Source organism: Lonchura striata, chromosome 7 (assembly GCF_050655825.1).
Source record: "Lonchura striata isolate lonStrDom1 chromosome 7, ASM5065582v1, whole genome shotgun sequence".
In the NCBI taxonomy this organism is placed as follows: domain Eukaryota; kingdom Metazoa; phylum Chordata; class Aves; order Passeriformes; family Estrildidae; genus Lonchura; species Lonchura striata.
The window spans coordinates 34,432,964-34,450,667 of record NC_140709.1 but is presented as its reverse complement, the minus strand read 5'-3'; the positions used below and the strand labels follow the sequence as shown (position 1 = coordinate 34,450,667).

Here is a 17,704-nt window from a genome sequence, read left to right as displayed (position 1 = left end):
AATTACAAAACAGTTGGCTTCTGATTGCAATAGCATGAATTATAGCATCTGTATTGTCTCACCCTTCACATGAGACTGAAAATAGAATAAAAATTTTTAAAACACCTCTCAGTTACCCCATGTCTAAGACAAAAAAAAGTGCTTAATCCAACAACTGTGTGTCTGTTTAAGAAGATATAAATGCAGATTTTACTGTTTTACACTGTTTTTATGTTATTTTTAATCAAAATCTGGGTCATAATAGATTAGGTAATCCAGTGTAGCTGGGACAACACAGAGAAATCATCACTAATCATGATTTTAGGTGTTTTGCTAAGTCCCTCTTCTCCCCAGAGCAAAATTGTTAACAGATGCTGTATGGTTTTTTCTGTGATCATAAGAATATTATACAGACAGATCATTGCAAGATCTCTAATCTGGACTGATTTTCTGTATCAGATTATTATCATTGTTCTCATTTATAAGCCCCTTTTCAATGAAAAGCCAAGCTTTTAAACCAGAGGTTTCTAAGAAATAGTAACACTGATTAATATGATGTATTTACAGATGATCCTTTATTTAATATATTCCTTGATTGGGGGCTGCTTCATTTGCATGCTGTGACCTGTAAACCCTGAAATTTAAAAAAGAAGCAAAACAGAGTCGTTCTTTTCATGGTGTGCGTGTAAAGGTTTGCATTCCCACTACAGCTTTTAAAGGTTTTCCTGGCAGATGAGGGTTATCAGACTACCTTAATCAGGAATTATTCTTCATGTCTCTGTGAGAAGTGTGGCACTCCTGGCTCTACAGCACCACTTCATGTCATTCCAAGGTGTCATTAGTAACTAACCTTCAGCATTTCTCTGCTGAGGCTTGAAGCTCTGACACTGAAGGTTTTAGACTCACATTTCCTGTTAACTTTCATGAAAGTCACAGATATTGTCTCCTGCTTTGGAAATAAAAGAGACAGGTTAAGTAGAGGAATTGTGAATTTGAGCAAGGGTTTAAGGGGTAAAAAATAAAAAAGCTTTTGCTCAAGAGGAAACTCTGGTGCTACAACCAATGACTGTAAAATCATTTTCATGTTGAGATTAGATGAATTTAATCTTTAGAAACAGGGCAACAGAGTGGGTTTTTAAACAAACTGCTATAAATATGAAAATAAAAAGAAAACCCAAGAACCCCAACAAAAAGCACAAAAGCCCCACAGCCAAGAAGAATCCCAGAACTTTTGCCTGTTTAAAAACCATCTCTAACACAAAGCTTCCAGCATGGCATGTCCATAGGAGTTTTGCACCACAGTGATTGAGATTTGGATCGTTGCTTGGAGTGTTTGGGTGTTTTGGATGATGGTATTACAGCAGCACAGGCTGTAACACAACATCTTCCCCAGACCTTGTGCTGAGTGGCCCCTTCTCGTGTCCCGTGGGCTCATCACAGCACAGCTCCTTATTGTAAGTTTTAAGCCTTTCTGCAAATGAATGAAATGCAGTATAGTGTGATTGATTGCTTGTGGCTTTAAAGTCATTTAAGTGTTGAAGGTTATTTTACCCACAAAATACAGAACTGTTCCATACGTGATCACACTGGAGCAAGAAGGAAACAACTGTGTGTCAGTCTTCATCAGGTTTCTTCTGAATGTGAATAAAGGGTTCCTGTTTACAAATCATGTAAGCTGCTTGTCCTCCAGTTTTCAGATTATTAAATGAGAATTTTTTTTGCATTTAAATTTCATGCTCCCTCTCCAACACATGTTTAGCAATAGATTGAATCAGCTGCCTGAAAGTCTTACAAGTACATTGTTCTCTTGTTCTTCTGCACAGAGATACTGAATGGAGGGGTCTATGTTGGCCAGAACAAATTTCTCTGCTTTGCAGACACCATCCATTGGCAAGACATCGTGCGTAACCCCTGGGCCTCCAACTTCACCCTGGTTCCAACCAACGGCAGCTCAGGATGTAAGTACTGCTTTTATTCTCAGCCTTGTCATCATGGAACTGGAGAAATATGGCCACAAGTTTTCCCTGATCCTCTGGTGGTATGGAGAATTATGTTGGTAAATTTTCCTTTCATTGTTCCCCACATTTTTCTGAGTTTGTCCACTGCTTGAAGGACCACTTAGTCTGCTCTCAAAAACAGTGTCTGTAAAGGGTATTTGTGAACATCATACATTTTCTGAATTTTCTCTCATCTGTTTTCTCTCTCCTGCATTTTCTTTTTTTTTTCCTTTATTGCTGAAGCCACTGTGGTGCTGTGGAAGCACAGACATTGATGTTTGCTTTGCATTTGTTCCTGCTGCTCAGTCTGCTCCTTGAGCCACAATGGTCTGTCTGTGGCACCATAATTAGCTGCTGGAGTAATTATGGTGAATGCTCATGGATATTCTGACTTTAGATGAGAAGTGAACCTCAAAAAATAGTTAGCCTGTTGTCTTGTGTGTATATTGTTGAAGAGAGAGAGAGAGAGAATTTGCAGAGGATGGGGTGTTCTTCACAATATAAGCAAACATTTTCTGTTCTTTACTATATTTTCTTTATTTTAATGCTTTCCATTCCAAACTTGAAATATCTGTGTGCTTAGGGTTTCTCTATTTCCTTTCCCAAGAATTATTTGCCTTCAGTGAATCATTCTTAGGATTCTTGCAGCAATAATGAGTTGTAGTGAATGGTGGTGACAGGATACAGTGTTTAAGCAAAATATTCCATAATGGAGTGAAGTGCATTCAGAATGAATGCTGTGCTGTTAAACAGTTCCAATACTGAAATTCAGAGACAGGCTGGGAAGAAGTTTATGTCACGTGTCAAAGGTGGCACCACAGTAGACATTTTGTTCTGAGCATTCCAGATTTGGGGACATTCTGGATTGCTTTCCATATCTGAAGGTGTCCCTCAAGGATGTATAAATGAAACATGGCCTCTCTAAATTTCACTACAGCCAGGAAACATTTCATTTCTTCTGTTGTATGTTGGCAACTCAGAAAAAAAAAATGTTCAGACTCTGGGTAGGGACCATTTGATGAGTCCCCATAATTTCTAAGCAGCAACTTGTTTTTAACCAGGTGCTTTGTGGTGTCATTGATTTTCTAGAAGGCTGGCTTGCTTTTGTATATCTCATCTGCTCCCCTTAATACCAGAGCACAGGTACTTGTGATGAAGCTTCCTCCAGGAGCCTGCCAGGCTGCACTGCTCCTGGACATCCCAGCTCCAGAGCTGAGCCTCCTCACTTCTGCCTTCTGCCTGGAAACTTGGGAAAAAAATAGTCTTATTTGTATCTTAAAAACCCTTATCACTGCTGATAATCAGTTCTAGGTAGAGCTGATGAAACCTTTGAAGGTGAGGGAATGCCTGTCCCCTTTTAAGAGTCATCGCTTCAAGAAAAAGTCTTGGTTCTTACTCTGTTTTGTTCTGTTATTGGGTTTTTCTTTTAACCTTTCCCAGTTCTTCAAGACAAATGCTTTTGCTCTTTTAAAAAAGCAACAAACATCAATAATATCTTTTTGGGTAACAGAAGTTTAACAGATGATTTCAGAAGAACTGGAACAAGATCCATTCTGAGTACTTTTAGAAACACACCCTTAAAGCAAAAGTGGCAGATATTAGTGCCCACACACAGCTAGATGAAAGAATGTATGGAGCAAAATCCAGTTTTCTTCAAACTTTTTTTCTTTTTAATTCCTTTTGAGTTGTTTTGAAATATAGGGAAGGAACTATTTGTGCTTTGCCATTTATACTTGATAAATAAGATAAACAGCATTATTTTGATTATCATTATAATGATTGAGAGCTATGTACCAAGTCAGCTTCATTAAGATAGCCTCCCAAATTTTACTCTGTTTTTCCTTACTTGGGATGGAGCAGTGCACAACTGGACTGTAATTTAATAAACATAAGTCTCTTCTGAGAAACCTGTTTTTATTATATCATGCATGTTTTTTATACATTCTTACAAAACTCCTAAGTTTACACTTTACTTGTTGGTCACAAGACACAAACACAAAGTGCTCATTGGAATAGGCAGTTGCAGGTTTCTCTTATTTTCCCTTCTTTCCCTCTTGGTTTCTATGTCAACGACCTAGGTAGAAAATTCTTTCAGGGGTAAACATGGATCCTCTTATCAAACGTCTCTCTGGCTCCCAGAAGTGGCTGTAAAACCTCTTGCACAGCTGGCAGTGAATGTGTGCAGGGACAGAGGCTGTGACCTGCCCTGGGTGTCAGCATCTGGCACCTCATCCAAACGCAGCACCCGGCACAGTTTGGTGCTCTGGTATGGCTGGCATTGTTTCCAGCCATCAGCAGAGGACAAAAAAACACCCCCAGAAGTGTCTACATGTCCAAAAGAGGAGTGCCCAGCCTGAGAGATGCCTGTGCTTGCTGGGCTTTGGCCATGGCCAGAGTGGCTGCAGCAGGTTGGTGTGAATGCAGTGCCACACCAGGCACAGCTGGGCACAGCCCTGCCAGGGAGCTGCCACTGCAGGTGCCCGTGCTGTCCCCGTCCCCAGCCAGCTGGGAAAGCTGATCATGCTCTGACTTTAGGGATAATTTCACTTGAACCCTCCCTCGCTGCTCCACTGCAATCAGCAGAGGAAGACAAAAGGCTGGGATGAAAGGAAGAGGCTCCCAAGTAAAATCAGTCCCCTGCCTCTGTGCCTGTGTCATGCCTTGGAGCTGGCAATCCTGGCAATCTCCTTCATTCACATCAGTGCTAGGCAGAGGAGAATATGGCCAGTGCACCCTGGGAATAAAGCTCCTCTGATTCCCTTCCTCACAGGCTTTCATTGTCACATCAGTGCTAAGGAGCCAGCTGAAAAGGCCATGGTGTCTTAAACACTGACAGAAATACTGCAGCCATGTGAATCCTGAGTGCTGCTTCTCCTTTTTTCTTCAGGTTCTGATCAAATGCATGCAGAAGAGCTGGTGCTGGAGGCCCCTGAGTGACATGGTGTCACCGTGCACAGAGGTAGTGGCTGCTGGCACAGCACTGGATAAACAAACCCTGCACCAGGGGCCACACGTGCTTCCTCTCTCCGAGGACACAGCCTCTGTGCCTGGCATTTTGACTCACACACACTGAAATATTTACTGCTTGCACAGTAAATATTATAAATATAAATATATTTCTATAAATTATATATATTTCTATAAATTATATATATTTATATATAAAACAATATATATTTATATATAAATATATTTGTATATTTATCTAGATATAAATAAAAATATATGAAATACCCACACTGGTATCTCGTAGCTGACACTTTTGGAATTAGTTGTAACTTGAAAGCAGCCTTCTTTTCTGTTTGTTGAATTCTGCACTGCCAGCCTGGGGTTTTAGGCTGAGCACATCACAGTGGGAATCTCAAAAGCACTTAACTCTCCAAGGAACAAAATTTTCCCCTTTAGGTTTGCGTTATTGAAATTGTTGCTGCAACAACGCTGAAAATCTATTTTCTCTCCTTCCAAAAATCAGCCATGAATTCAAGCATTGGCCAAACATGCTGAAGCCTTGCTTTGCAAGAGCCTATTCCCCTGTTAGCACATCCACTTTTTGGATTCAGTCCCTTAATAGAAGAGCTGGAACTCAGCTCTTCAGAGGTAGAAACCCAGGGTGCAGCTCCCAGCAGGGAAAATAAATAAAGCAGGGGAAAAAGAATGAGGCTTCTTGCCTGAAATGCCTCCAGATTAGCAGAGCTCTTTCAGCAGCTTTTGGGAGAGTCCAGTGAAAATCTGTCTGCTTTCATCTGTGTCTTCAATATTCTCCTCGGTTTTGTTTTTAGCAGGAGCTGGACAAGCCTTACATTTTGTCAGGTGATTTCTTTTACAGCATTTGACAAAGACCATAGTATTAAATCAGAATTTTCAGAGGAACTTTACTTGGATCTTTTGTTTTACAGAAAAGCTTGTAGAGTTTGAATTATTGCATTGAGGTCACTTCCATAGCCAATAGCATGTGCTCAAATCAGTCAGTAATGCTCTTATAAATATTAGAACTATGGATGTGTGTTCATCATAGAGCTGGTAACTGTTTGGGTAATACAGATGCAAAAATCACGCTAAAATTTTCAAGTTTTAAAAAAATTAAGTTGCTTCTCAAGGAGTTATTTTAAAAAATGCTGGACTTTCTTGAAATTTGATTCAAGTATTTTCTTGACACCAAGTTTCTGCTCAGACTGAAGTGTAGTGAGTTCACTGGAAAAAATTCCCTTTGTCAGTCTGGCTTTTCATCTGAGTGCCTGTCAGCTGTGAATAAAGCTGGAATTTTTTGGCAAGGTACTTTTTCAGGCAGAACAACTTCAGTTCCTTGCTCTTCACAGCGTGGTGCTCCTCTGCCATTGCTTTGTGTCTAATTGCAGCCTGTGGTGTGAGAACAGCCCTGGTCTGAGCTGTGCAGAAGCACTGCTGCAGAGTTACAGGGGGAAAAGTCTTGTTCTTCAGGGGTGTGTCATAAATCCCATGGTGTACTCCAGAGAAACGCTGCTTGAAAACTCCTCTCTTCCAAAACTTGGCTCCTTTTTTGCCTATTGGTTCACAGATTTTTCAACAGCAAAAGGAGCCTTGAAACATCATGAGCTCATATGCAGAGGCCTGGAGTATCAGCAGCTTGCCTGGTGTGGAGCTCAGTGGCTTCCCTGACCACAGCTGGCTTTGAGGGCTCTGGTGCCCTGTGCACTCTCCTGGCACTGCCCTGGAGCTTTGCAGAAGTGCAGCTGTCCCTCCAGTATTAAAAGGAATAATAGCAGCTGCCTTTATCTCCAATCTGAGCACAATTTTAAAGAACAGATGTTGCATCTTGCACTTTTGTCTAGCTAGCTCAAAGAGCTCTCCTTGCCAGCTTTTTCTCTCTGTGTACTGTGTCATCAGCTCACCTCCTGATCTTCTTCCAAAAGCTGGACAGATGGAGGCTCTCCCATCTCTCTCAAGGAGGAATTTCTTTGCAGCCCCAGAGGAATTTTCATTGCTCATCAATGTAAACTGTGTATTTTTCAGTTTGCTTTTAGAAGGCTGAAGCCAAAGTGTGCGCGGCATTTCATTCCTCATATAACCAACAGAATTAAAAATTATACCCTTTGTGTTTCAGCTTTGTGTGAGGAATTTGGTGTTCAGGATGTTCTGAGATCTGGGTGCTTTAGTGACTCCCTTTTTTCCCCCAGCAAAAACAGCCTGTGTGTTCTGGTCTGAAATCTGCAATCTTATGTTTGGCTCTATAAAAATCATTTGGTGTGAGTGACTCCATATTAGCTGCCAGCCTGGCTCACTCTCTGATACTGGCTGCTCCTCACTGTAATTTGCTGGGATTTCACTCTTCTTGTCATCTGTACACTTTATTGCCTGGCATATTTTAATAATTTCTAAACCTTTGTCTGGAATATTGAGAAGTGTCAGTCCTGGGCATCCCTAGAGAGCAACACCCCAATTGTATTATAATTGCTCATTTACAGCTACTTTTGGAGAGTCCCCAATTAGCTGGGTCTTAATGCATTTTTCATGTGTTTTATTAATATTGAAACATAGAGACAAATCTAATTAAATGTTTACCATTTAGCCAGTGCTTTGCATTTTAATTAAAGGAACAAAAAATGGACTTCCCAGCTGTGTAGCTGCTTATGAAGCCAGCCCTCAGTGCTCTTGGCAATCCAAGCTGTCAGTGACCTTACCTGGGAGCAGGGGTCTTTGGAAGCATTGCAGCTCAGTTTGACATACTTATCCCTCTGTTTGGTTGATGGGAGTCAGTGCTAGCTCTGTAAATTTTGTCTTTTTTTTTTTTTTTTTTTTTCCCCTTTCTTAATTTCTTCTGTCTCACTGTCAGTTGCTTTTTCAGGTTGACTTGCCCCCAGCCCTGGTAACTGAGCATTTGTTGGGCCATGTTCTACTGGCAGTTTTCCACATGCTAGCAAAAGGAGTAATAGGGTTTCTAAAAGAGACTTCTTTCAAATATTACAGAAATTGGAACAGTCTGGTAGAAACTAAGTTTAGCAGATGTGTCTTTATGTCAAACTAATTTAAGGCCAGAAGCTCCTTACATTTTTTTTTTAATTGTTATAGGAGAAAAATCTCACATGTGGGTATATGTATATTCTTCTCAGCATATGTACTATATTCTTGTACTGTGTTTCACAAGAAGTATGAGTTAATATTTGCATGGAATTTTCTATAAGTGATAAGCTTTATATTCTCCCTTGGGTATTAGAAGTCTCTGTTTGGAGTTGCCAGCAAGGGATGGGGGTGAATTTGTGTACAGGTGTTCATTGCAGCTACAGAATGAGGCCTGACAGGTGGGCAGCGCCTTGATTTAATGTTCAGCAGTGACCTTGTACCTCTTCACAGAGCACAGTAACTCAGCTTTTGTACCAGAAGTTGCAATATTAGAAAAGGATCATTTTTACACTCATCTGGAAATTTATACTCAGCTCAGACCACTGGGTGTTTAACTCTGAAGTAATGATGTGATAGCTATGAAGAATAGGGGTTTGTCAGATCCTTGCCATCTCTCCCAAAGCTCCTGACCTTGCACCAGTTTCAGGTGTGCTGAACTGTGCCTGAACTGGATAAAAATGCTGTTCATGCCCACCCCAGTGTTTTCAAGTGGGCCACCCAAAACAGGTTCCTGCTCAGGACCAGTCCTGCTGCCCTTGGGAAGCCACAGCCACACTGGTGAAGAAATATGGAATCTTGGATCACAGCAGGAAAAGGATGGAGTCCTTTCTCTCAGATGTAAAAAAGCCATTGTTAGTAAGGATTGAGGGAGGTGAATGCAGCAAAACTAAAAGTACAAGGAAAGCTTTCCTTCAGAGTAGTGGATGCTTCTGTAACAGGAGACAATTACATGTAAATCCTGAGTATTTGTAAACCAACCCCCCCAGCCCTCAGTACCAGGACACAGGTGAGATAGCCACATTTTGTCCAGTTATTCCTGCAAGGTATTTTGTGTTTTTTCCAAGCACGAGGATTTTGCTCTGCAGAAGGCCAGAGTAACAGCAATATATTTATGTATGCTGCTGAAAAGAAGAGAGGGAAGTGACTAATTCATGCTTAAAGCCACCTTTCAGAATAGCTAGTGTATCATTTTTGGTGTACATCTAAATTGGAAACTACCTACAGAGAAAATGGCATTGCAGAAAGTACACCCTGAAGACATTTGTTATTGCAGAGTTTGTTAAATTATAGCCTTTCATTGAGGTTATTACTTGGAGTTCAATTAACATTTTAAATGTATGTTTGGAGACCAGCAAACGGGGCCTCAGCAGACCAGAACAGTTCCCAGCCACGAGCATCACCATGGCAAAGCAAAGCCAGGAGGAGAAGCTGTTCTTTTCCACAAAAAGCCACAAACATTTTGTCAAAGCTCCTTCCATGTGGCTTCAAGCAGTGGGCTTAAAGCGCTGCACTTCAGCAGTTATGGTTTCATGGACATCTCAGCTGGAAAGAAAAATTTTATCAGACAGGAAATCCCACATCTGCCTTTTGTCCAGGCTACATGGAGGCTGCTTTTCCTTCCATTAAGGAATCTCTAGTCCAGACATCATTTATTTATTTACCTGGAACTGAAAGGCAAATACAATAACAGAAAAATTTGATTTTAAAGACTATTTTTTGCCAAGCAGATGTATCTGAAGGTGGAAGAATACATGAAATCGAGTGGTACAATAACCTTGATTTGCATTAGAGTGGCAAGCTGAACTGCTTGAAGTTGCCTGTAATGGTTTTTCCTCAGCCCAGAACAGTGTGTTTTAAATAAAGGGAATCAGTTTAGCTTTCTAGTAAATACCTTCAGCCAGCATTTTCAGAAGGGATTTCTCAATTGGTGACTGCCCTTGAAACAGATTTGAAAGGCAAGTGGACGTGGCATCTAATGGAAATACGATGCCTCTCACAGCTGAGTTACTGAATAAAAAGTAAGTAATGAACACAAATAAGAAAAAAATAATGCTGACAGAACTCCTTATGCTGCCAGACCCCAGCAAAGTAACTGCTACAGACATGGGGATTTCCAGAAATCATGGGCAGAGAGAGGAGGGCATGGAGAAAACCAGCATGAACAGTTTCTGATGAATCTTAGGCTTGGGCATCTGTTGGCACTGAGAAATGTATTTTGCAAAAATATAAACAAAAAATACTCATCTGCAGATCAACCCCATCCCTGCCACAGTGCTGAGCAGTTTCACTGAGTGCCCTCCTTCCTTCTTTTAGCAGTTGCAGGGTGAAAGTCACCCTGTGGCAGAGGTTACCATGCTGATGTATAAAATATTCCAGTGGTTCTGTAGGTACAGGACTGAAGGAGGGCTCCACGTAGTGGTGTGTAGCAACTCTTGGCAAATGCTCATCTGTTAATGGCAACCTGTGTGTGCACCATGTATTAGTGATTTGATGAGCAGATTGGTGTTTAAGCAGTGTATTGCACAAGGGATGAATGAAAGCTTTCCTCTCCCTTACAGGCAGTGTTTCTTGAAAGTGGGAAACAACCCCCAAACAGTCAGAATATTTAAAATAACCTAATTGCACGGTGATTGCCAGGTTTGTAGTGAGTACGTGGGTTGGATTGGTCTCTCACAGCAAGCTTCAGCAACCTGCCTTCAAAGAGCTGCTTAGGGAAAGGGGAAGGAAAGAAAGTATAAAATCAGCTGCTGAATGAAGAGTCTGCAGGATCTGGAAGCTGCTCCCACCCTGCATGTCCTCAGGTGGGCTCCGTTGGTGCCTCACAGGGTGGGTGTATCAAACTCAAACCCACCCCAAGCCTTTGTTGCTATCACATCTGTGGCTTTGAAGGATTTTGTTAGCTCTGTCTGTTCTGGCAGAAGCTCTCTGAACTGTCATGGGAGTTGCTGTCCTGTGGACAGCCTGGCTGAAGGGCTCTGGCCTCAGGGTCTTCCTTCTGGTCCCTTCACACCTTTGCAGCATTACACCTCTGTGACAGTCCCATCATGCCCAAAGCATCACCTCCTAGCAGATCTCTGATAACTGAAAATTGGCCAGGAAATTGCAGTTTGAAATTTGCATGATTATTTTCATTAAATTTTTGTGTATAGCAAACCCTAAATCTAAATATCAGAATATATGTCCAACCATTGTTTTCCAACAGAGAAAGGGCTTCTGTGCTCCAAGTATTGCTTTGAAATAATCAGTTTTGTTTCAAATAGCCAGAAATACATTTTGGATAAGCACATTAAGAGGCTTATCCAAACTTAAAAAGCTGACCTAAAACTGGACTCCAGATTTCATGGGAATGAGGAATTCCTTTCTAGTATGCCCATATAATTGAGTCAGAAGTTGATTGATACATTAGCAGTTCTAAATACTCCCTGCCAGACTCTAGAAATACTACATGGGATCAAGAAAGAACAAAGTGATTTTTAAAAGCCAATTCAATTTCAAGTTTTGATTTCCTTTCTTTGAGGTTATTATTTTGTTTAAAAAATGAAAACTGTATGTCCATCTGTTGGAACTTTATTACTGCTTTGGCTGCATTACAGGAACATCATAACAGGACAGGATTTTGACTGATGTGGCATTGACTTGACCTGTTTGAGGAGCTGCTGTTAAACCCACCCAAAAACTCTGAGCTCTGTGTTTGAGTTTGTTGAGAGCCTCCTCTGAAAATCTCATCCAATGGTGAAGGAATTTTTCTCCTACATCCTGTCCCCCCACTAAAAAAGCAACGTGTATGTGCATCCTTCTTTTCTCAGCTGAGCTGTGCATCAGGCAGTGAGTGCTGCTGCTCTTCTGGACAGAGACCTGGCTCCAGATTTACTGCAGGCTCTGCCACAGGTGCCCGTGTGCTCCCCTGCTGTTGGCTCCTTTGTGGGTTTGGATTTCCTGTGCTACCACCCCAGCAAAGTGCCAGGTCTGAGAGGCAGTGGGCAGTGAGGGATGCAGGGCCAGTGCTGGGCATCGCAGTCACTGCTGCTAAGGCAGGAAATGTGGGCACTGCCAGACACCCCCAAGCAGAGGGACATGCTGAAAGCATATAGAATATGTTGGCTTTCTGTGCTCTCTGCTGGAATCTGCAGTGCCTTCCTCTCACAGACCTGTCTCCTGCTCACCCTCAGATTTCCTCTGCAAGACTGACTTTTCTCCCCTTTTTCTCCACATTATCAGCTCAGGGACTCTTCAGGGTGTGGGGGAGCAGGGTTCAGTTTCCTACCTTGCATCAAGGTATTGAAATCTGTACATCCTGGCTCTCACCTCCCACTGGAAACTGCCCCAGGCTGGTCTTAGTTAGGATCTTTTCTACTTTATCTGTAGAAGTTCTGAGTGTTAAGTAACCATTAAATTAAATGCAGCAATAACCCTAGGGCTGCTCTGCTCCATGGCTCTCATTGATCCCAGGCACCGAGCTGCAGGCACAGCCCAGGGATGGCTGTGTGCTGTGCCCAGCTCTCTCCCTTTGCTCTGAGGAGTTCCCTGTGCCAGGAGAGGTGTCCTGGGGAGGGCTGGCTGCCAGCTCTGTGCTCTCCCCTTCCAGAGAGCAGCCCCAGACTGCTTCTAGCCCTGCTGACCCCAGAGGAGAGAGCCTTCATCACAGCGAGCAAAGGAGAGGAGCTGTGGCACCCTGGGTGAGAGGCCACGTACAGGTGATGGAGTAGCACCCTCTCCTTCCCCACAGAGGAAAGAGGAAAGAAGAGCGACTCCAGGGTTTGGAAGGGGGCTGGGGCTGTGATCTGTGTGCTTTGGGGATGGTTCACTAGAGGGAATGTGTTTCCCTCTGACCCCAGCGTGCAGGCACCAGGCTGCTCCTCTGCTCCTGCTGCGCTGGGGGAGGAGGGGCAGTTACCTGGGGATGGTTTTTTTAACAACAATGATTACAACGGAAGGATTCCTGAGGCTTTGTTATTCTTGATGAGCCTGCCAAGCAGCAGGTATGGCTTGACCTATCCTTTTAGCCTTCTGGCTGTGTCTCCCCATTTGCTCAGCATCCCTGTGTGCATGTTCAGGAAGGCATTTGATGCTGATTGGAACTAATTCGCCATCGCAGTGGGGGGAATTCACTTACATTGCTCTGTGCTAACAGCTATAAGCAGTGATAATTAATAGCTCCTAATTGCTTAATCAGTGTAAAGTTTTAGACTATGTCATATGTGAAGGCTTTTATTTTGTGTGGATGACTAAACCCCCAATTAATGCATCGAGTCACACAGCCTTACCAGCGCTGTCTGCTCCAGACAGAGAAAAATAACCAGTGTCTTCATTACCCCCCTCAGGTCCCTTTCTGTAGTCATTACTGTGGCCTGAAGACATTTTTCTGTAGCAGCTGCAGTAATGTTACAGTGAGCTCCCTATCAGCTCAGAGCTGTCAGCAGCAGATATGAATCCACCAGCCCGAGCCCGCTCGGTGCTGCTGACATGCTCTTCTTGACTTTCCATTTATTCCTTTACCCCTGGTGGCCAATCTCTCTTAAAATCAAAACTGTCTGCCACCAGCCTATCTGGCAATACTCTGTGATTTCGCAGCTCTCAACAGACAGCCTGTCCCTGTGCACACACAAGGCTTGTCTCCATCCCACATTACTCAGGGTAATGCATCCCTCTTTGGCATTCAGTTTTTGTTTTATTTAGTGCTGGCTAAGTTTTATCTCTGCTCCCTCTCCCTGCTCCCCTTCACGCTGTCCCTGTATCTCTTTCCATGCCTGTCTTTCAAGGCAAATCTCTTGGATTGTTTTCTTTTCCCAGATCTGTTTCCCAGGCCACTTTATTTTCAGCTGCTTGTCCCCGAGTCCCTATCCATTTGTGTTTGTCTCTTTTCTTATCTGCTGAGGAGGATGTAGGGGAGATAGAGGTGTTGACTGGCAGAACTGGAACTCCCTGTTGGAAGTGATCCTGAGCAGGAGTTTGCTCCCACCCTTACAGAGCTCCTGGCTGGATACATCCTCCTGGCTGGTAGAGTTGTGTCTGATTAGGCCATCCTTTAAAACTTATTTCTAGTTCTATTTCTCTCCCAACAATGCCTGTCTTATTCTATAACATTTCTAAGTCAGCATGTCTTATCTCAAGGCTTACATACAGATACATACTGTGTAAGTCTTCTGTCAAACCTTGAGAATTCTCTACAAATTAATTTCTCACAGGGTTGGGATGGATGGATGGATGGATGGATGGATGATGGATGGATGATGGATGGATGGATGGATGGATGGATGGATGGATGGATGGATGGATGGATGATGGATGGATGGATGGATGGATGGATGGATGGATGGATGATGGATGGATGGATGGATGGATGGATGGATGGATGGATGGATGATGGATGGATGATGGATGGATGGATGGATGGATGGATGGATGGATGGATGGATGATGGATGGATGGATGGATGGATGGATGGATGGATGGATGGATGGATCCACAACAGCTGCTGTGCTTTTCCACAGTGTAGGTGCTTGTTTATGAACCCTATGTGAGTTTTCTCTGTAAAGGGATGCCATCAATATTTGTGCAGGGTGTCTCCACTGGGCATGGAGACTTCAGGGGAGAAGCAACAATACAGAGAGGAGACAGAAAAGTCAGTTGCTGCCATTTACCACAATAAAAGTAACAATACCAGTGCAGGTACAGCTTGTTAAAAAAAAATTCTGAATTTTATGGGACTAATCCTACATTGGAAAACTATTTGGTGATAGATTATTAGGTGAATTCATCTGACATGAGTGAAATCATATAGTTTGTTAGCAGTAGAGGAACTGACCCTTAGATTTCTTCATCCCATAATGCTTCTACAGAGGAAGAGAAAATGAGTACTAGATATTTCTATAACACATTTTCTTCTTTTATGGGAAGTTTTACTTTTTCTTGCAATATGTGTCTCTCCTGCCATTAGGGAAGGAGATCCTGGGAAGTGTGAGACTCTCTTAGGTAATTAACTTTCAAATCAATAGGAGAGATCTGAAGGCTAGCACAGGGTGGGTAGGAAATGCAGAATTATTTTTACCTACCAAAGAAGTGTGAATGAATGAATGAACATGTGACAATAGGAATAGTCAGACAAGGGCAGGGAAAGCATTATGGCCTGATAAAGGCAGAACAATCCATCACAACAATAGTATCTTTAATTCCCCTTAATGCTGTGTGGCAGTGTTTGAATTACAGTTTGGTTTTGTTATCTGTGCATACATAGAACTAAGGAGTTTAGCTGCCTAGAAAAACAACACACAGGCCTATAAAAACCTTCTGTCTCACCTGAGCCATGCAAAGAACAGCCTGGGACTCTTAGCACAGAGTAAACCTGGAATTTCTTGGACTTTAGGGCTTGTTATGTCTAGAAACAGCTCTATGGCATCTCTAGCATTTTTGCAGGAATGATTTTTTTTAGGCAAAGGATGAGTTTACAAGCAGCTTACAGAGGCTAATAAATGGTTTATAGCTGTTTTGATACTTAATCAACTATTTTAGATTGTTAGGTAAGCGAAGAGGCTGCTTAAAACTGGCTTGTAACCATCTAAGTTTTTTATTTTGTCTGTGTTTATTTGCACTTCAGTATCAGTGTGTTGCAGGTGTCCTAACACTGAATGATGATTTATTAACCAGATAGAAACCATCTGTAAATGTAAGCTTTGTGCAAAGTGAGACATTTCTTCTCTTATTTCTGTTTTCCTTCTCCTACTGAGAGGGGTCTGCTCGAGGCAGCTGGCATAGCTGCTGGGCAAGAAGCAGGGTTTCTTTTCTGTATAAACTGAGCTTAGAGCTGAGAGGAGGACTTCATTTTTCTTGTCTCTTCAGTAACTTAATCCTTTGTGGTTTTACTGTTTCTGAAATAATAAAGTCAGTCTGGAGTCAAAGGAAAGCCCTTCTCAATTCTCAGGAAAACACAAGGATGAAGTAACCTTGTTCTTTCCCAAACTAGCGAGCAAACATTTTCTGCTGGTGACTTTCCCTGGCTGGGAAAGCAGAAGCATTTCCTACAAATAAAACTCTATTCTGGAAATGACAAGGAAGGTGAGAGCTCTGCCCAGAGTGCAGAATCCAGAATCTGGGAAGATCTTAGTCAAGAGCCAAGATAATTGGCCAAGAGAAGACAGCCCAGGAGACAAAACATTGGTTTTCTGTGTGCAATTTGCCAAAGCTAAATTAATTCTCGTGTTCCAGTGGGAATCTGTCTTTTCTTAACCTAGATTTCATTACAAAACCTGTGAAAATTATGGGAGCCTCCAAACTGGCACTGTGTGTGCAAAACTGCTACTGCTCAGGAACAGAAATGTACTCCAGTGTCCCAGCTGTAATAGGGAGGAGACTTTTGTGGGGTCTTTCTTTCCTTATCTTGCTTGGAAAAGGAAAACGTGCCTTCACTAACCTGGAGAATCAAGTGAATGGGCTAAGGCTGTGCCCTGCAGAGAGGTTTTTTTGTTTGTTTGTTTGTTTGTTTTGGCTTGTTGGTTTTTTTTTGTTTGTTTTTTTTTTTTTTTTTTGCCAAATTCTTTCTGCTGTGTGTTTAGAATACTTTAGACAAGGAATAACAGGAATGATTTATACCACAAATTGTTTCATAGTTTTTTCTTTTCAAATCTGTTGCCTCACAGTCTGAAAATCTTAAGAAATACATACAGGAAGATCTGTGAGGAGCAGTATAATTCCTCCAAGGGCCTTGTCAACCTTAGGGCCAATATATTTATTATTACTTAAGCCTGACATACAGATTTCATTGTGAGACCTGCTCCTCACTTGAGTGCTTGTTATGCTCCTGAGTGTGTATGTTGACTTTCACAGGACTGTGTTTCTGTCTTAATTTTGCAGAGCTGATATTTAATGGGTTTCAATCTCTCCTTATTACAGGACAGATTTTCCCTTAGTGGAGAAAACCTGGTGAAATACAGAAGGATGTGAAGGCAGAATCTGGACCAGCTCATATTGAGAGCACGGAAAGTTATTTTTCTCTTTAAACAACCAAGCCAATATAGGAGGGAGTTTGGTTTTTAATTCTCAGTATATCTGACCTTCAAAAGGACAAAAAACAATGCAATTCAGAGGTGTGCTGCCTACAAGCTCAGCTCCTGGTTGTGTCTGTACAGCTGAGAAAAGTGAAAACAATGAAACAGACACTTTTGAGTTCCCAGTGAGAAAAAAGAAAACTGGCAGCCTTTTCTTGCTTTATTGTTAAATATCTCTATTTAAATGCAAATCATCATCTGACACTGCCAAACAAAGTCATGTACCAGGCAGCAGGCATGCAAGTTAAAAAAATTTTTTAAAATGATGTTTTGAAGATGCTGAATTGCTTTTATTTCCAGGAGGAATAGAGGTGGCTGAATAAATTTTTGGCTGCATACCGAGGATCAGCTCAGCACCTAGGCGCTTCAGATATGAAGATTTGTATTTTAAGTACAGCTTTTACAGAGGTGTGGGCAGACTCTCTAGTTAGGGATCACTTGGAGGTATCACTTGGAAGTCCCTTCTGTGTTATTCCACAGCAGGTATTACAGTGGAAAGCCCAGTGTTTACAGAATGCTTTGGTAGGGGGTGGAATCCAGGGACAAAAAGGGGAAGGAGCAGCCAAATTGCTGCCTTACTGTGCCCTAGAAATGTGCTTTATGGAGCTGGATGCAGGACCTCCAGCTTCCTCCCTGAGCTCCAGAGCTCTGAGTCTGGAGAGGGATGAGACTGGACCTGGAGGAAGGGTTGGGGTAGAGGAGAGTTCTGCACGAGGAGCCCACGTTGTGGGTGGGTTGTGGCTCCTGAGCTGCCCCAGCAGGGATGCTCCAGCTCAGGGGAGGGGAGGTTCTCTGAGCATGCATCCATCC

The 17,704-nt window shown here is 42.4% G+C and overlaps 1 protein-coding gene across 9 annotated transcripts in view; it reads left to right on the top strand.

Moving 5' to 3' along the window:
* The window catches only part of ERBB4 (erb-b2 receptor tyrosine kinase 4), a 595,041-nt gene that overhangs the window by 394,013 nt on the left and 183,324 nt on the right, over window positions 1–17,704 (top strand). For all 9 annotated transcript variants that reach the window (XM_085584640.1, XM_085584638.1, XM_085584639.1 and 6 more), the window contains exon 4: window positions 1,803–1,937. In XM_085584640.1, coding sequence (XP_085440766.1) covers window positions 1,803–1,937 — 135 coding nt within the window. The remainder of the gene's footprint in view (window positions 1–1,802; window positions 1,938–17,704) is intronic.